This window comes from Pleurodeles waltl, chromosome 3_1, assembly GCF_031143425.1.
Source record: "Pleurodeles waltl isolate 20211129_DDA chromosome 3_1, aPleWal1.hap1.20221129, whole genome shotgun sequence".
NCBI classification, from domain to species: Eukaryota; Metazoa; Chordata; class Amphibia; order Caudata; family Salamandridae; genus Pleurodeles; species Pleurodeles waltl.
In genome coordinates this window covers 848,193,913-848,214,858 of record NC_090440.1, presented here as the reverse complement: position 1 = coordinate 848,214,858, position 20,946 = coordinate 848,193,913, and the positions used below count along the sequence as shown (strand labels likewise).

General features: G+C 42.9%; 1 protein-coding gene across 1 annotated transcript in view; it reads left to right on the top strand.

Moving 5' to 3' along the window:
* The window catches only part of CSMD2 (CUB and Sushi multiple domains 2), a 1,417,205-nt gene that overhangs the window by 1,130,049 nt on the left and 266,210 nt on the right, over positions 1-20,946 (top strand). The window contains exon 26 of the mRNA XM_069223779.1: positions 19,132-19,334. Within this exon, the coding sequence (XP_069079880.1) occupies positions 19,132-19,334 (203 nt within the window). The remainder of the gene's footprint in view (positions 1-19,131; positions 19,335-20,946) is intronic.

Genomic DNA, 20,946 nt, shown 5'->3' with positions numbered 1-20,946 from the left:
GCAGCATTAGTAGTCCCCCAGGTAATTCCTCATTTTTCAACAGGTCCTCCAGACCCACTCCTGATCCCACAGACACTCACCTCCCCATTAGAGTTACTAATGTTCCCAGTATCATCACTTCCAGAAGAGGGAACGACGGGCTCGTATATGGCAGTCTTGTGTTGGGTCCCCAGTTGCGGACCAGCTTAAGGCCCAGTGGAGGTATTGTGCCTCTTCCTTCAACATATATCCAAAAATCTAATATGAAAATCGTTCAACATTTCAATCACTGACTATTATTTTATTAGTATACCATACCAAAGACAACTGGGTGCTGTATAGATGAACATACATTAAAACACAACAATTAAAAACATGTAAATAAATGTATACAAATGTCAGAAATTAATAATAAATCTGACTGCCTCCAACCTAAAGAGAGCCTGGTCGTAGGATATAATAAAGCCACCAGAAATAAAGAGCTTTATAACAAGATGTTGATAAGGGCTATGAAGAGCTTTTTAAACTGAGCACTTAAGAAAAGGGACCCGGCTTTCAGAGGTGGCCAGTCATAAAACATCCCTAAGCCAATCACATTCTGAAGGAACCATGGACACCACATTAAGGGTGGTGAGATAAAGAGTGTGGGAATCTGTCACATAACAAGTTTTCTTGCATCTAGTCTGATTAATGGTATATCTGAGACATATTCCATCACTCAAAAGAAGACTCCTGACAGTGTAAGATCCAGAAAGCGTGTCATTTCCCTTTACCCCGGGTTGTTGTAAACCTCAGGCTAAGACAACAAAATAAAACTCTGGCACATGAATCACCATAACATTTCACCTCAGACTATTTACTGAGAGAGACTCCAGATATTGTGAGTAATAGAAATGGTGCTGCTGTACCTGAAATTCAAGTAACCAGTCATGGCAAGACCTTCAAAAAGAATTGCCCAAGCCTCCTCCTTTCAGAGAATCCATGACTCAGCCTCCATCCAGTGTGGGTCTTCCTAAAGATTAACTCTTGCTTCTATAAGAATCCAGCAACTTCCTTACCTAAGTCAAGCTACTGACTCCTTCAGAACTAGAATCCAGCCAATGATTTGCTGGGAAACACGTCTTCCCTCCCTTGGATTAGGCTATCCCTCAGGACAAAACTGCAAAAGTGTTAGTCCTGGCTGATTCCCATCCTCAAGCTCCCACTGAAGTGAACCCCTAGATCTAATGGTTGTTCCTTGGTGTTTGCTATCCATGCATTAAAAGGCTACCACTCGCATAGCACACTTGAGCTTTTCAAGCCTTTGGTGTGGCTGCCGTCCCTGCAGCCCTTCGCTTTGATTGATCTCTCCTCCACTCATGTCTTTGCAGGGTTCTCGTTGCCGTTGATATATCCCCAATTAGTATTCATGCAGCAGGCTTCTCCGCTATAAATAGCTGACGCTTAGCTCGCCACTCCTCTGTTTAGGCTGGGCACCCAGCCCAAGGCCCTTGTTGTTTCTGTAGTGTGTTACTGAGGCATTAGCTGTCGTTAGTTGCTGCTGTTCTTGCGGCATTGTGCACTGTGGAGAACACCCTGAAAGCCCGGCACAGCAATTGCATCAGAAAGACGGCTGATCCTGAACAGTGAGACGCTGCCGGGAAATCATGCCAACATTAAACCTACTAGGGTCACGCTGTATGCAGGGCTGGGCTGGGAACCAAAAGCAGCAATTGCAAAAAAGTTTAAACCAGACCAGCGCTTAATTTGTATATAAAAACGTGCCGGTGCTGAAATCTCTCCTCTTAAACACACAGCTGCTGCAATTAAATGTGCCACCACGGAGTACTGAGGCAGCGTAATCCTGAAGCCATCTGGGCCTTTTTTAATCCATTTACAGCCACTCCCTGCCCCTTCAGCTCACTCTTGCAGCTTCCTGCTTTTCCCCTTTCTGACGCTTTTTCGTTTTTTTCTGCCTCCATCTATCTGATACGTGCCTTTTGCTTGCAGTAAGTGTCTGAGGAAGAAAAATAAGTGCCGGCCGTCAAAAATAAGTGCCGGTGCTCCGCATCGGAAACAACAAGCACAAATTAAGCACTGAACTCAACCCGCTGCCATGATCTTCTCTCATTTCACTTTCTTCTTTTCTTTTTGCTCTCTCTTTTTCCTCTCCCTTGTCTAGAGCACCCGCTGTGCCTCCTGTAATTACGTTGGTAATCTGAATAATGTGGCAGAGGGGGCAGCATCTGTCGTCAAAAAACAGCCTCCAGTAGTCCAGCCCAGACCTGACTGTATGGACAGTATGGGCTGGTGGGAGCCCCTTTTCTCTTAATTCTCATTATGCATAGATAAGGAGGCAATTCAGGCTGCACTGGGGAGGTTGGGGATGTGCTGGCCCTGTTGGCAATGTTGCAGACACTGCAAATCGCTTGAGAATGAATACAGCTTGAAATGCTCTTTTTGCTCCTGAAGAGAGTGAGGCACACAGTTAAGTCCCCGTGGATTACATTTAGCTATCTACTGCAACACAAAGATGTTACGCTCCCTTGTAAAAACGACTGCACTTTTAACCTCTACCAGTTAGGGATTACGTCAAAGGCATTGAAGTACCATAAAAACAGAAACTGTAGAGGGGGTGTGCAAAGTAGGCCGGTGAGGGGCAGATGCATAACAAATTTTCAGGATAACCACTGACCATGTAAAATAGTTATATTCAGACGCAACGTATGTATATTTATCTTATTTGAACGGTAAGTTTTTGTCCCTCCCGGATCTATGCTAGACTCCCCTGTCATGTGCTATGTCTAAAACATTCCTCTGGGATCATCATTTTCACATCTTGTTCTCATCTGGATTTCCTTACCTAATGCCATGGGGCAGTTGTGCAGAAGGAAGAGAGTCATGGGTGAGCCTTTCACCACACTCGTACCACCTTTGATTTCTTTTCCGCTGACCCTATGCTCCTCTCAAACCATACCAAAAATGTAAGAACATACAATATCTTGCATTCTGCCAACTTCCACCACTTTGAAATCTCCCACTCCATCTTGTCCAAATATATATATATTTTTTTTAAATAAATACCCGGGGCTGTACTACAAACAGTGCCCCAGATGCACTGTGGCCCTGTGCACTCATTTTCCGCACCTCCGGAGCACAGTAATATTACAGGAGGTGCTGCAGACGATTGTGCTGGTCCTTATATAATACAGATAGCTCTGGTGCACATATAGCGCTGGTGCTATCTTATTGGTGTATCCCTTCATTAAAATGGGGTTTTTGCCCCATGCTAATGAGGGTAACCCTGATTTTTTTGCCAGAGCTATATTATAAGCCCAGGCACAATGAACAAAGGGACCCTCAGGAGGCACTCTAACTGTGTGCCCCCCTGAGGGCACTGTCCGAAAGGAGGGCACGGTGGGTCCCACTGTGAAAGACATACTCCTTCTCAAGGGAGATCCTCTAGGGAGACGCTCAGTGTGGCACACTTCATATATCACGCATGATCAGAGAGTGGTGGGAGGATCAGGGAGAAGTGGGAGAGAGGATGGACTGCCATTTGGCATTCCACTGCTTTTCTCAGGCCTCTTCGCACTTGAGCAATCTGGGGATAAGACAACAAAAACAATCATACCCCTGGTGACATCACAGCAGAGAAATCAATATTTATTTTCACTGCTGTGACATAGAAGTGGATAACTGAATTTGGAATTGGTATTTCCAATAATGGCTTTTAAAAACCGTACACAACAAAGAAATTGCAAGCAAACATTTCTAGCATGGAAGATGCAGCATGTATCATATGTATCCGCTGTACTGAGTAAATGCACATACAGAAGCCTATGCCAAGGTGAATAATGTCATTTTCAAATATACTGTGCCAGGATCTAAAGCCCGCTGTTCAGTTGTGCCAATTAAAGGTCCACCAAAACTGTGGTGCTGCTAAGGATGTGAAGCTAAGTACACCAGCCTACCAGGGCTCTGCTCATGTATACCACAGTACTGCTCAAAATGGCAGCCCATCTTGTAAAATCACCAATGCTTAACAGACCATCGATGCTTATTGTGATGGGAGACAGCACACTTGCCAATGCTTGTTAAGGGTAATGGACTGCAGGTCATGGTGCTGGAACTAATGTAGGTAACTTATTAAACCGACTCAACACCCATATATTATTGGTATCAAGTAGACTACATGCCACTTGTTCACCCGACCTACAATAAAAACAATAAATTGCCATCGAGTTTCTAAATTGCTTGCGTGTGCGTGCCAATCCGAGCCAAAAACGACATTGTTGAGGTACGTACCAACTGTTATGCCTAAATACATACTGCCCCATATGTAAAGCACCATTATTATACCAAAGTTCAGACTGCTCCAGTATGTACAGCACCATGACAGTGCCAAAACCTACATTTATTGGCTATTTCATGCATCATTGCAATGTAAGTATGCACATTGCACTGGTTTGTACAGTGCTGTCATCATGATTGAATCCCAGCATCATGGCAGAAGCCATGTAGCTTTGAATGTGAAGTCCCATTTTATTAGAAGCTTCAATGCCAGCAGTGGCGTAACAATAGCCTCCGCAGCACGCGCTGTGCAGGGGGTCCCCCTCAGCGCAGTAAACTGTGCACGGGTGGCAGGCTCCTGCCTAAAAGCTTCTGCCTGGTTCTGGGCCCTCAATGTACTTTGCAGGGGGGCCCTCAAGGTTTGCTAATGTCACTGATGCCAGTAGACTGCCAACCTCAATGTCTGTTACCTCTTCTTTTTTCCTGCCCTTCTACTCATAGAGGCCTTGTTTACAGGCTGGGGGAACAACAGAAGTGTCTGTATGTTCCTGGATCTGTGGTGCCCATCCTCTGATATTCACACCAAGGACCATTTGCTCATTATGCCCACATCGTGTTCTCCTCTGGAGCATTTTATATTTGCACCTGTAGAGACCTTCTGCTCCAGGCTCCTTCCCGGGTCACCCACATATGAAACCTTCAATGAACATGTGTATACACAGGTGCTGTAGTGCTAGTTTAGATGCTATTTATTGTTCCAACACAGAAAGACATGTTGTATATAATAGGTGATGGTCAGAGTCTGGGAAGTAAGCAGGTCCCTCAGTTGCAAGCTGGTCGATGTGTGAGGTTGTTAAAGAACTGGACCATAGATATTTTCCGAGCTGCATTGTGGGAATCCTTAAATACAGCCTCTAGCTTGCATACCACCTGGAAGTGGCAAAGTGCCAAGCAGGCAGTGTAGACATGCAGTGCGGCAGCATGAGCGATAATGGATAGTTTTTATTTTTATACTGCCCTGATGTTCAGGCCACAAGGTTCAAGCAGAAAACTACAGCAGTTCCCTAAAGACATCTGTATTCTTGTGTTCCCAACTACCCCCAAAAAGATCAAAATTGTAAATCCTTTAAGGCCACTGTAATTACTCTTTGGAACACAAAGTGAAATCTCTACAGCAGAGGAAGGAATCAATGATAGGGCAAAACATTATTAAAAGCAGTACCTTAAATAACCAAGTTACCACTCAAATTGTCCAAGCCTTGAGTTTTTCTAGGCAGCGCTGCCTAATTTGTCATTAAATGAGTGCTGGTGCCCAGAGCGCTGCTCGGAAGCTGTCAATTGTGCAAATAAACATCAATGAACTCAATATCATGGCTGTGCAGACTTCCATTTACCTCATGCATTGTTAATCCAGTACCCAACACTCCCTGACCCTTTATGTCACTCTTGTAGGACCCTGTTTTCTCCCTCTCTGGTAGTTTTCCGTCTTTCTCTACCTCCGTCTCCCCCCTTTGTGTGTTTTCTCTCTCTTGTTCGCTGTAAATGTCTGAGGAGTAAAAATAAGTGCAGGTCCCCTAAAATAAGTGCCAATGGCCCCGCTGGCAACCACCACCTCGACTTAAGCACTGATAAGGAGAAATATCAGTTCAGTGGCTTACTGCAATCATGTCATCCTAAAGCAAGCGCACCAACTATGAAAAGCAAGTTTTTTGGTATACAAGTGTATAAATAAATCCAGGATTTGTAAAGCCCAGCAAATCACCCTTGAGGGTCTCAATGTGCTGAATTGTAGGCGCTGGGAGATTAAGTGATTTGCCCAGAATCACAGAATGTTGAGCTGACGCCGAGACTCGAACTTGTTTCCCCAGCTCTAAAGTCGCCAGCTCAGGCAGTGTATAAGAACTATACCATACACAAGTCTATAAGCGATGTACCATTAACAGGCTGCAAACCTGTCAACATAGAAAATGGACTATAACAATTATTTCAAGCTTTCGATTTGCCTGGTAGTGGACTAAGTCTGTGACATTTTCCCCAACAATTGGATATGCCAAAGAAGGAAACAATTCTTAAAAGAGACCTTCTTAGGTGGTGTGGACAATTAGTGTTTTGTTTCCTAGCTATGTCTCGATATAAATAAAATATATAAATAAATGAATTTTGGTGCAATGAATGTTCTCAAATCAAGTCTGTAAAATGGATTTTCTTTCCACATTTTGTGTGTCCCTGATTCACGGAATAGTTGACATTTTCTATTTTTAAACTCATTGTGAAAGTTTTGGACTGACACAGAACCGAGCACGTTCATAAGACTTTTTAGGCCACGTCTAATAGCAAATGGAACAGATTTGCTCAAAATTAAAGTTGTGAAATACTGTAAAAAAAGGGGGAAACTAGCTGTATGTTAGTTTTCTGTGATCGTTTAATAAGAAATGGAGCAAGTGTCTTTGGATCATTTGAAATGTGGAGCTAAATTTGTTATATTTTCTAAAAACAAAAAATATGACTCTGTCCCTTATGTTACTGCATGATAATCTTCCTTTTCTACCGCATAACCTTTCATGTGCATCCCTTCATGACGTTGTCTCCCAGGCCTCAGAATGACGTCTTTCCATAGGTCGCCTTTCTCCTTTAGTTGCAAAACGCTCGAATAGGTCCCTATATGAGTCCCAGGCCCCGATATCACGTTTTTATCTCGGCCAGTTTTAAACGTTCACCTCTTGCCCCTTTTCGACTTTTAAGCCTCGACTACTGCATTACATTCGCCACTGTTCCTCTGCGGTATGGTTTTGCAGACACTTCTCGTTTGATCTTCTCAGACAAGTTCTTTTATTCTCGTAATGTAGGTCACGTTCTTTCCTACACACGTGTCTTTCTTCCCTAGATCCAGCAACTGCATTTCTTGACTTTATCCCGAAGTGCTTTGCCCTTATGCCCTTGTATTACTTTGCCTAACAGGACTGTATGACAGTATGACTTTGTTTGACAGGCTCCTTTAAGGCCTTGTCTTACATGTCTGATAGGCTCCGGCATGACCTCACCTGGCGTGCCTTACTATGACCTTGTCTAAGTTGTCTGACAGGTTTCCACGCGACCTTACCTGACAGGCTCCTGCATAACCTTGTCTGACAGGCCTTTGTCTCTATAAGCATGTCATACATGAAGTGTTCTCACGGCCCCGCTATGCCCTTGTTTGACCGGCTCCTTAATGAGCTTGTTGGGGAGGCCCCTATAGGATCTTGTGTAACAGGACGCAGGATGAGGTTCTCTGACAGGACCCTTTATTGCCATGTCTGGTATGAACTCAGAGACAGGCCCCATACACATTTTACCCCGTGTCACTGACTTGACGCTCTTCTAACACCAACTTCTCATTTCCCACAGTTGGCTTCTTCACACATGACCTTCTCTCAGGCCACTTGTTCATCCAGATTTATCCTTTCCTCACATAAAAGCCTCCGCCACAGAGCGTGAACAGGGAAATAATGAGTAATCCATACACCGTGCCTGATCTGGTAATACGAAACAGTCCGCGCGACTCCCTCAGCCAAGGGTGACTTACCACGCTCTTAGCACCTCTCTGTCACAGCTTAAGCTGAAGCGATGATCTCTGGCTTGCCGCAAAAGAACTTCTCTCGTTGATTTTTATGGTAATACCGAGTAAAAATAAACCCTCTCATGCATGATACCATTGTGCAAAGCCCTCATTTGGAACGCCCATTAAAATTAATCAGCCGAGCTTTGGGATGGAGCTGTTTCTGCTTGCCAATGAAATCCGAGTTGAATTAAGCAGGGGGACGGGCAAACCTACAAATCTTCATTCTTACAAACAAAAGCGATGTCCTGGAGCGTCTAAAAATGGAATGAATACTCCTCAGTGTAACTATGAAACTGTGTCCAATTGTTATTTATGTGCAAATATGTGCAATTACCTAATCAATTCAATTCAGTTCCAAACTTTGCGGGTTTAAAAAGCTTTCAAAGCTATGCTAATGCTTATTGTACATTAGTGAAGTACATACAAGATATGTGTTGGCTTGCACCAGTAACTATTGCCGTAAATGTTGCACTGAGCATGTGGTCACCTAATACACATAAACATACTGTTAGATCTGCAAGCCTTAGGGTGTTCTTCCCCAAACTTTTTTCCTACTTGCCTCATCTCTTTGCTCAATATTTTTGTTGGCCGTAGGGCTCTGAACACTTTACCACTTTACCACTGTTGACCAGTGCTTGTATTTCTCCCTAAACATGGTAACATCGATGTATACAAAACTGGCATATTTAATGTACCCGTTAATCACTTGTAAAGTGGTAAACCCTATACCCATGGACTGTAAATCGAATGGTACTAGTGGACCTGCAGCACTGCTTGTGCCACCCACTCAAGTGGCCCTTTAAACATATCTCAAGCCTTTCACCTTAGAGCCTGTGTATGCAATTTTCCTGCCACTTCAACCTGGCATTTAAAGCCCTTTGCCTTAAACACCCCTTGTATTACACATATGTCACTCCTAAGGTTAGCCCCATGTAGCCCACACGTCAGGGTTCTGTATAAGTAAACGGTAGGGTATGTATTTTTAAGTTTTGCATGCACTAGTAGTGAAAAACAGCTAAATTCCTTTTTCACTACCGTGAGGTCCACTCCACCCATGGGTTAACATTGTGAATTGCCTATTACACTTTTGAGCTGTAATTTCTGATTGAGAGAGAGTAGCTGTGTCATGTTTCCTATCATTGGAATGGTAATGATAAATCCTCTTTCCTGGTGAACTTGGATTTAACATTCCTGTTTTAGAAGTGCCACTTTTAGACAGTGGACATTTCTTTGCTCTTACAGCTCTGTGGGCCTGCATCCTGTATCCAGTACACATCTGGGGTCGGTGACAGCTACACTTTGTGCATTCCTTCTAGACAGCCTCAAAGACAGAAAGATTAGCTGTCTGAGCACTGATCTGCGTTCTGATGGCTCTTCCTGAGGAGGAAGGGTGGAAGGGGCTGACACAAGTGAATAGGCAGTACCTGTTCCCACACAAAGGGTTGCTTAGCCCCTACTGATAGCCTAGAGCCATGGCTAGGAGCAGGGCCACTGTGCACTTCAAACACCCTTCTTTGAAGCAACCCTCACTTCGAAGGCACAACTGAGTATAAGTACTGGGTCTCTGACCCCAACAAATCAGACACTTCGAGACCTACAACAGGACACTGTCAGAAGAACTGCTGTGCTAGATCAATGACTATTACTCTGCTGGACTGATGACCTGGAAGAACTGCTTTTCTGCTGTGCTGCCCTGCTGGCTGTTATTCTCTGACCCTGCGGAGGGAGAGATGGACTCTGCCTTGCAACTGAAATTATCTCAAGAGCTTGCTGGCTTGCCTCTTGTTGCTTGAGATGTAAGGATATCAAAGTTTCTACCTCTGCTCCTGTGCCTGGTTCACTGGAAGTGTACCCAGATACACGCACCAGAGAAATCAATGCTTCTCTGGTCTGCGTGAAGCAGAACTGACACATAAACCCTTTTGTGGGAGCAGAACTGGTGCATCCCTCTCAGAACCAATGCATCGCCTTGAGAGCCCATTGCTCTGAACCTCACAGCGCTGTAACAGCAGCTCGGAGAGATCAACACCTCCCCTCGACTCCATGAAGAAACCCGACCCATGGCACTTCGGAACCAACGCATCGCAGCTCTGTGCTTTGTCCTTGGAACCAAGGCATCACCACCACTGCGTGAAGAAAATCGAAGCATCACCTCGACGGCAGGCCCAGTATTGAGACATCAATTGGTGCATTGTTCATCTGTTCCCTGCATCGTGCTGTTGCGACCACGATCAAGGTATCTGTTCACCAGGCGTGCATGGTTCTTGCTCACAGCCTGCGCTCCATTGCAGTTGGCCTGAACTGTTGACTTTGCCCCTGTCCAGTACAACCAAATAACCCCCATTGGCGCTTATTGCTTATTGCTCATTGCGGACAATGGGTTCCCCCCACCAAGTAATTTGGAATTTTAAGTTTGCTACAATAGGCTTTTAACTTGTTCATTTTCGGTGTCTGTGTTGGGTGTGAGGTAATTACGTTTAGATTTTGTTTAACTTGTTGTTACTCTTCGGTCGACCGCAGCTCTTTGGCTATTTGAGTGGAGAGGGTTACAGAGCCTTAAAGGAAGTTTTGTTTTTCACACATCCTGATTGCTCCAGTACTGAACCACCATCTTGGTGGTTAGTGGTCTAATCAGCATGGTCCAGCCACCTCCCCTAATCAGCACCTACATAAGTTGCATGCTAGCATAGATGCACAGCAGGCACATCACTGGTGCGTCAAGGGTGTGCCTAAGGCACCCCTGTCTATGCCCATCAGCTCCTGGACAGCGCAAGGGACCAGGAGCTCTGGTGGTTTGAAATCAGCCCCACTCTAAACTGGAACGGTTGGAGATTGCCATCTCCCTGCCCAGTGCTTGCCATCATGTGTTAGACCTTGCCTTGATAAAAACGTGTTGTAAGAACTGTGGGTTTTTATTCTTGGATTTGCTAAAGACTTCCACAGAAGTCAAGGTATTTCACCCACCCCAGATTATGGCCACATTTTTTCTATTATTTGCAGGTCGTTAGTCAAACACAAATATGAATTGTTTGATTTTCTGGAAGAGCATCGGCCAGATGCAGTCTTCCTAATGGAAACTTGGCTTATGGAGGACTCTTCTCTTGACCATTTATAAGCTATTCCCAAAGGTTTTGCCTTTATGAAACATGATAAGCAAGAGCATAGAGGAGGGGTGATTGCAATAATTTTTAAAGCAATTATTTCAGTGCAGTCTTGTTTTTTGCTTGCTCTGACCAGTAATTTTACAATATCAGGTATTCTGAACCATTGTTCCCTTTGTCCTGCTTCTAACTTTGTCTCACTGTTAGCGGTTGTCTTGTGTGCATTGGTACTTCTTTATCCTAATTTTACAGTGGCTGAAGATCTTAACCTGTACTTTGATGATACTACTTGTCTTGCAGCAATGACTGAGGTTGCAGATTCGGAGGGTTTGCATCTCCCTCATAATGTTACCTTTCCCACACATAGACTGGGGTACTTTCCTAATCTTTTTTTTAAATTTGGCTGATAGAGTGATCAAGCGGCCTATTCCACACATTTGGTCTGACCATTTTGCCATTCCGTTTTTGGTCTCTTATGAGAAAGCGCCTATCAGTCATGTATCTGCTTCTGTGGCACGGCGATGGGCCAGAGATACCCCTCGGTGGAGCGCAGGCTACTAACCAGCCTATCTTGTAGAGCTGTATTGATACAGCTGACGCACAGTGGGATCAATGGAGCATCAGATCAAATAACTCCGTTAGAGAACCAGGGGCCACATGTACAAAGATCCGGTTTTACAACTCGCAAACTCTGCTTCGCTAAGACTCGCAGTTTACGAGTCGCAAAACCGGATGTACAACAGTGTACTTAACACTGTTTGCGATTAACAATGGGGTCGCAAATGACCTACCTCATGAACATTCATGAGGTAGGTCGTAATTTGCGACCCCATTGGGAATGGCTGCCCTCACAGGGATTGTGGCCTGCTGGAGATAGCAGACCACCATGTCTATGAATGCTTTAAAATAATGCAGTTTTTAAAAATAATTCAGCCCATCTTCCTTAAAGGAAAACGAGATGCATTTCAAAATCAAGTTTTCTTTTCATTTTTTCAGAGCAGACAGTGGTCCGCCGGAGGTTCTGACCTTAGGCAGTCATTCGAACATCTGGTTCAGGGCAAGGTGATCTAAGGAGTTCAGCCCATTACCTGATCCCAAACACAAGGTCAAAATTATTGACATTTGGTTTGATGAAAAACTGTCAGTCAAGTATCTGCAGTGGCATGAAAATGCGTTGGACTGCTCAAGATGTTCAGGTAAAATGTGTGCTTCTTGCCAGAGTCTGCAAGAAAACAGTAGTTCAGACCCTGATCATGTCTAGGCATACCTTTTGCAATGTTGTGTTTCTTGGAGTAACACAGGGTCGTATTAAGATGCTTTAAAGAGTGCAGAACTGCCCTGCATGTCTCGTATTGAACCTGCTGAAGCGGGCATTGATTCTGTCCGTGCTTCAGAAGCTTCATTGGCTGTCAGTGAAGCAGAGATCCTTTTTCAAAGCCTTCTGTTGTTGTCACAAAGCATTTTCTAACAAAGGTCCACTGTACCTTCAATCTTCTGTCAGACCATATGTACGTGATCGGCAGGGGAGATGTTGGCAATTGTTCCCAAAGTAGAGTCCACATAGTTGGGAATTATTTCAGTTATTTAGTGCCAAAATGGCGGAATGCTCTGCCCCTGATGGTTTGTTAGGCCCAGTCAGAATGTCTTTCCAGGAAAAACTCAAAACCTATTTTTTTAGTTCAGAATTTATGGAGGTTTAACAGCTTTAGGCATATGGATACTTGTAGTTAGCACTGGGACAACTCATTAGAGGTAGCAGTGCTCTTTAGAAAACGCATTATTATTATTATTATTATTATTATTATTATTATTATTATTATTATTATTATTATTATTATTATTATGTGCTAGAGCTCTACTCATTGGATTTTTGTTGTTTTGGTCTTGATTTATTTATACAATTATTGTCTATTTTCCTAACCCTGGTGTGGAGTCTTTCGGTGGTGTTTTCATTGTGTTGCTGAGTGTTGTGTTGCACAAATACTTTACACATTGCCTCTTTAGATAAGCCTGCCTGCTCTGTGCCAAGCTACCAGAGGGTGAGCTCAGGTTATCTTTTACTCTGTATCCGATTTGCCCTGACTAGGATTGTGGTTCCTGCTTGTACAGGATGCATACTCTGACAATCAGAAAACCCAATTTCCAATACAGAGAAGATATTCAAAGACAGTGCACCAATAATGAGAGACAAAGGTGATTTTAAAAGTTAAGAAGTTTGAGAGAAGGGTTGAGAACTAAAGACAGAAGGAGAAAATGAGAAAGGAGTATTAAAAACCTCCTTTGTCCGTTTTAGGTCTGATGTGGCTGTGCTGCTATCTGCATCGCGTATTGGTACCAGTTCTTTAAAATATACACAGGCCCTGATTAGGAGCTGTTAGGTACTCAGGGGTTGCAAACTCAGCACATGAAATTATTGTTACCATGTGGCAGCACTGCACCAGTACTGTGCAATTACGAGTTACACCCCTTGGATCTGGGATAACTGTGCTGACACACAAATAATGTATTCCCTTTACTGAGGGTTTTAGCACACACATCTGCCTCCTGTTGTAAGCAGGTGATAAATCTGCGGGGTTCCTTCTGCCAATTCTTTATGCCCTTTTTTGTAGCATTGACAAAGGCAGTAGAACAAGTTTTAATGTGGTAAACAGTTATGTTACATTTATGAACGCAGGTGGTTACGTGCATTGGCACCTTTAAGCCAGGCCTCTTCGCTTTGCCAAAGCCTGTTTATTTAGACAATCAAGGTGTGTTGTAAGATATGTTGTACTTTATCTTATTTCCTGGTATGTCCTGTTTAAAATATTGATGTTGAGGGGAGAATGAAAGGCTAAAAAGTGAGTTAGTGAATTAAATAGAGTCTGATGTCAAGTAGTAAATAAATGTAGTTAGCGATTGAGTCGGCTAGGAAGCAAACACTGTCAGAAGGACAGTCAGTAAAGGAAATGCATTTCCAAAACACGTTTAGAGAAGGAGAAAGAGACAAACGAGAAATAAAGTAGGTAGTCAAAATATATGTTTTGGAAAAAGGACTAGAGTTTCAATTCTAAGCTTGGTATTGATGATACGAATAGGAGTGATGTAATCAAGATACACATTCTGGAGTTCATTCCCCAAATTGTACCATTCATTTAATGGCTTTTGTTGGGCCATATAATCAGTCGTTGGCCATACCTTTGACAAGTTAGTGACCTTCTATGTCTTCTCAAAGACGAGTTTTTAGGCTTGAAATCTTTATAGTAAATGTTGTCTAGTGGACAGTAATACTCCCTTTTAGAATGAGCAGCTCTCCTCTGTATAGAGAATAATGTACAGCTCCACTAAGGACGAGTGTCTTCATCTTGTCTTCTTCCCCAGATGAGGAAATGTTCTTTTCGTGTCTGGCCTTGTCTCATACATGTATTCTTTAAGAAAACAATTCTTTCATGCTACTTTTTTTCAAAAAGTGGCATAGCAAATTCGTTTGCCATTAAAGTGCTAAACAGCATTTGTGAATGTCTGTATTCATAATAGTTATTACATTACAAAGAGACCTATTGGCACTTTGAAGAGGACAGAGAGTCACAATAAATGGAGGGTGACCTAAAGCTACAGCAATAGCAGGATCATCAGAATAAACATTAGTGTCATCATTTATGATACCATTGTTTTTTGTGCAATAAAAATAGACAACAATTGCATCCATGCATTTGTAAATGTAGTAGCAGAAATTGCTCTAACATATTGCCTCATTGGGACGCACATAGTTCCCCTACTCACTTACCTGAGAAGGAGCGAGATATTGTGCACGTGTGATTCGTGGCAGATAGTTCTGGATGGTGCTAAAAGGAAGAAGTATTAGATGTAACCCCATCGCTTCTGGTCCAGTGGAGGAGACAGAAATGAGGATACAGAACTGCACTGGTGGATAGGGCGAGCACCATGCAGATTGATGTGTAAATGTTCCATATGATTAAGTACATTAAACCAATGTCAGAGACGGAAAAGGTGTTGGCGGTTTTAGCTACCAGATGCCTTTGTGCTGTCCCTGTCGTGGCCAGAATATGCTGATGCTGACGCCGCATGCCTTTATTGCTGAAATGCAATTCCTCACAGAAGCTGCCACCGAATTGATAATGCAGATGCTGTCTCATACATGGACTGCATTGGCAGGTACATTTTTCAAAGCCTGCTCCTGAGGTTGCAGCTGCAAAGGGCTATGCTCCCAGCTGTCAGTCATGGCTGAAACCGAGGGATTTACTTCCTGTGTATTGAGCTACCACAGGCTGTGGGTGTCCCCGCGTGCCCTTTTGCTGGGAGTAGTCATTGAAGGTCATTAGCGAAGCACGGTCCTTTTGAAAAGATGGTGACCTAAGTGATAAAGTGTTAAAGTACAATCGCAGACCTTGCAACTTGATGTCATTGCTAATGCATCTTCATTGCTTCAAGTCTCCATTGTGAGTCCTCCAGTGACATTGTGAAATGAGCTTGTGCTTTTATCTGCTCATGGCTGAAGACTGATGTAGAAATATCAGTCATCTGGACAGGCTGTTTCTCTTAATTGCCACAAGGGCACCAGTGCACCAACTTGATATTAACAAGTATTCCTTGAAGGATGGGTTATCTTCCTGGTGGGAAGAGCTGTCTCATATCTACTGTCCACCGAAGGCCAGTGGCTCTCTCAGCTCATAAGGACAGAAGTCAGAACCCCTCCTGAGCTGTATATATTAAAGACAGAGAATTCATACTACTTTAAATCCCTGCAGAGCATCGACCCTCACAGATTTTAATCTAAGTATTTAGATTAAGTTATATTCAAAAAATCAGTTAATTGAACCTTAGAATATTTATGTTATTTATAGTTCTTTACAACTTCATTACTTCCTGCCATGCCACACCTTTCGTCCAATTCAGCATTTCCTGCCAATTTCCACCTCTGTCATATTTTTATTTATTGTCATACTATATCAGATTTTCTCAAAACTTTTTACTCTGAGCCCCCCTCACCCTGAAAGTTTTGAAAGGTTTTATGGAAAAATAGGGGGGACAGTAGTGGCAGGGCTGAGCACAAAGGCCAGGGCGAATGAGATCATTTTAGGGGTACTTTTTCAGAATCTCATAAGCCACACTAAATGTGAGACTTGTAAATTGAAAATACATGTAAACACCTGAAACACACAAAAACACACTGCTGCCATTATTTGGAGTCTTGTGAAATCCTCATTGTCCAGGGCCCGAATGCAGCTGCCTCTCAGCAGCATAGCATGGGGGTGTTCGGGTTGTTACACCCCTCAACTAAATGTATTTTGTGATAAATACTTGGGTGCAGGTGCTTTCAGTCGGGTATGGTGAAGTGTCTGACGGATTTCACCAGTAATGTTTACACACACAGATGAAAATGCGCACACTCTCTCTCTCTGTTTGTTATTTCACAAAATAATGTGCTTTCTCTCACGCAGTTCCCCCCACCTATCCTCATTCCTCTCCCTTTCCACTGCCTCTTAAACACCTTTTGTGCACCTGGCTTGTCTTATAATGTATCTTACCATTATGTGCGAGCACGATTGTCAGGTAATCTGAAGCTAACACCCCCCAATCACATTGAGCAGACTGTGCACCTGCAGCACCTTCTGCAAAAATGCCAGCTGCAGGCCTGAGGAGCAGTATATCCCCTCTGCCTCTTTCACCCTGTCCCCGCCAAACCAAGCCTTCACTGCACTCTTGAAACCGACTGTCATTTTCAGAAGAAATAAGCTCTCGTGCTGCCTCTTTGCAGCAAGGGTGCACTGAGCACTAATACAAGTAAGAAATGATGGAAAAAAGCCATAATAGAAGTTTAGTTGGGGCATCTCACCCTGGGTTTTGATGCCACTGCACCTGCAGTACCAATATTAAATACTTAGTTGCCCACACTACTCGGGCATCATGCCTGGGCCTCAGGCCCAAAGCAGACTGTCTACTGCTTTGTGTCAAACAAGGGCATATGCCTCACATTGTGCATTCTCCCCCAATTCCTTGGGATCTGTTCCCTGTGCAGCAAAGGGTACTTAGGCCCCAATGCTAACAAGGAAAATGGCTCCCCAGTCCCCTTTTTTTAGTAACATTCCTGTATTTGGGGTGTACCGGAGGCACTTAAAAAGAATTGAATCTGCATTTCTCAAAACCTTCGTAAGGACACCTCTGAGGAAGCTGTCTCTGCTCATTTGTACATGAAGAAATTAGACTCCATGTAGTGCCTTCTTCTGGCTATCTCAATGATGCTGTTTGTGGGTTTTGCTCTGTTCCGTTATCTCCCAGGCAATTACTCTTAGGCCCCATCGATCAGTGCAATCTGGACACTGACTATGATCCTTTTGACCTCGTATTAGCCATCCCCTTGAATCACCTGAGTAGTCATCTGCATGTAAACAGAAGTTGAAGTTGGACAGGTGTATGGAGCTTTCATGCCCTTGCAGGATATGTGCCATTGCTGAGGGCAACTGCACTGTCTTGTGGTTCTATAATAGATGTGTATCTTCAAGGGTAGCTTATCTGTCTGCCATGGTCCTGCATCCATTTAGGGGACCATGGTGTTTTCAATTTTACAAAAACTGTTCCCTTACATTTTGTTAAAACTACCATCCCTGTATTTTTAATGGGGGCCTGGACGTTGGAGGGTGGTCTGTAAAGTGCTTTAATCAAGGAGTTGCTTGAAGTATCATGATGGAAACACATATTATTTTTACTATAACATAAGGATGTTGACTTTTAGAAAGTGTCCCCTTAATAGACATATACAAATGTCTACACTAGGTACAGTCTAGTTAGCTATTACTAACATGTATTTTTGGAAAGCACTAAATCATTGTGTGGCAGCCTATCTCATGCTGTGTGTAATACAATTTTATAATATATTAATGGCTTAAATATTTATAGTGCTTTCTGTTACTTGCTGGAACCTCATAACATTACAAATATATGCCAATATTGCACTGTGAAAACCATGATTCCTTTCTGTGACACTCTTTTCTCACAAAAATATGTCTGCAGTGTTCACATTAACCAATTAATTTCATAATGTAAAAGATGGCATTTCCCACCAAATAGTTTAATTTGCATTGTTTTCATTTAAGATATGTTTCATAAGCAGTTGTTGAAAGTGAAAATAGCAAAACACTTAAAGAACAGTTTGTTTTTTTAGCCAGATCTTTGACTCTGTCACCTCAGGACTCAGGATCACACTTACCAGCACGACCAGTATTTTAATGTCCAGTACAAAAATAAGAAAATCACATAAAGCTGGTATTTTCTCTTGTTATCAGTACATACTTTAAACAGAAAATGTTGCAACTAAGGGCCAGATGTAGCAAAGGGTTTTCCCCATTCTGTGTCTATGGGAAAATGTGTTTGTACATATGTCCCTAAATTCTTTGAAATGTGTTCAACAACTGTCCTAACGACCCCTGACTGATAATTAAAGTAAGCAAAAACAGAAATGCCCTGTTAAGAATTAATGCAGACAGGTGTATATAAAGTTCTACCTAACCATGCCAAAGTCTTTGCAGACTCATAGAACATGAACAGATGGCAGGTATTTTTTTCTGGTGGCAACCTTAACCTCAATATGTTCATGTAATTGAAGACAACCTGGAAACGCCAAAGATAAACAAAGTTGTGCTTCCAGGCCGCCTTTATTTACAAATGCTTACTGAGGCAATTGCGCCTTCTGGGAATGCCACCACGGACTCCAAGGGGAGGGCCACTGCACAGTTTGAAGACCTCTGCAGCACATTGTCTTTTCAGTTGATTACTTCTTGCCGTTCCATCACTTACTGCTATGTCCCCCCCGCAGAACGTAATGAATGACCCATGAAACTCCCATACGTGCCTGATATTCATTGGCCTGGGACTAAATTGGAGCCCCCATGAAGGATTTTGAAGCCCTCTGAATGCTTGCTTTCCCGCCCCCACGTCACAGGGTTGCAGGGACCTGCATTACTCCTATGTAATCACTTCCTGTATTGGCATTACTTCCTGTATGCAACCACTTCCTGCCATGTCATCACTTTTGTTTGTGATCTTTTTCTCATAAAGGAAACTGTTTTGGAATACCTCTGACTCAACAACCTAGTTTTAAGAAAATAACTATATCTTGAAACAAGGCGGTGCAATGACATGCTCTACAGGGTAATTTCAATAGGAACTTTTATTCTTCTTTCCTAGGCTTCACTTCATAGTTTTCCACACCGAAGAAGTTCATGATGTTCTGAGGATCTGGGATGGAGCGATGGACACTGGGATTCTCCTGCGGGAAATCAGTGGCACCAACTTACCGAATGACATCCACAGCACATTTAATTCAGTCACCCTCCAGTTCAGCACAGACTTCTTCACCAGCAAGCAGGGCTTTGCCATCCACTTCTCTGGTATAGTTCGGCATGAATTGTTTTATTTTTCTTTCATACCCTATGAGTCTTACTCTGTTGTTCTGGATTGAAAATGTGTATTTATTTAATGCCCTCTTTTTCATAATGTTGGATTGGTTTAATGTATTATGCTTTATATTGTGTATTTACATTGATAGTTATTTTTTACTGATTGCGTAACAGATGTATGCTTATGCTTATAATTATTTTTTGTAGGATGTCTCTTCCCTGATTATTAACACATACAATAACAGGTTTCTAAATGTCCCTTTATGTTAAATGATGATGGCCCTAGTTTCTTTTAGGAGAGACATAACTTTATTGCTCTTGGCAACGTCTAGTTCTACATTTTTGGCATTTTTCTAACATTATTTCCGAGTGGACTGCCTCCATAAAACAATTACGAGTGAACAAATTAAAAAAAAGAAAAACGATCGCTAGCATATTCAATGAACATTTCACAAACATCTCAATGTTACAATTGTGTCAAATTAGCCATTGCAAAGTCATGTCTCAGGCATAATACCAAATGTCAATTGAATATCGCGAAGAAGTACAAGCTCACCATTGTATGTATGTACAGATCTCTTACTGGAAGACTGTGCCTTGAAGAGGCACCAGGCAGCTGCTTTTTAAGGCCTTGGGTGCTAATGGCAGCCCATGAGTCTTTGTATATCTAAGACAGACAGTCTAACTGTGCCTCATTATTTTGATTTATGCCTCTTAGGGGTGAGAGAAAGCTAACACGGGTTTTGTGTGGAGGGGGCAGTTTGCACAATCATTGTTTTCCAGTCTTTATAAAGGGACAATTGTAGCTTTAATATTTTGGGAACCTCCAGTAGCTCAACAATCCCCACAGACATCATATCACACTGTACTGACATCCTAAAGCCCCCAATGGGTGATTCCCCCCTCTTCCCCACCCTCCCCTCAAAACTGAAAATAGCAAATAAAACACAAAGCATGATAGCCCCAAATGATGGCCATCTATTTGAAGGCACTCGTCACAGAAAGAGAGAGGAGGAGGTCAAGCCAGCCAGACGTCCTCCTAAAACAACCTAATATCACAACCAAGTGTGACTGCTATTGGTAGAAAACCCAATCCAGTTTTCTTACTTCTTGATGGATGGGAGTAAACCCCACTACGGTGAGAAGCAGAGCCCTTGCCCAGATGTCCTTATCCAATGAAGATCTTTTCTTTTCTAAGAGGAAGCCTCGCACACCTAATAGCTTCATGCTTTATCATCGGCTACCTGTCCTCATCCTGGTAGAATAATACTGCCAGGGCGGGCCTCTTTTTGGATGGTATGAGCCATACTTTTCAAAAATCATTCCTCTTGCTTTTAATCTTACCTGCAGTCCCCTGAGAATAAAGATGATACACCGGGGAACTGCAAGGTATTTTTAATTTGAAAATCTGGATCCTGGTCTTTTCCCGTAGTGTTTATTTAAAAACTCCCTCCTGTTCTGAATCCATCAGGAGGTTGAGTACGCCCTGGTGGTATTATCCTACCAGGGTGGGAAGAGGTAGCCGGTGATGAAGAATGACACTATTAGGTGTGTGAGGCTTCCTCTTCCATAAGAAAAGATCTTCATTGGATAAGGACACCTG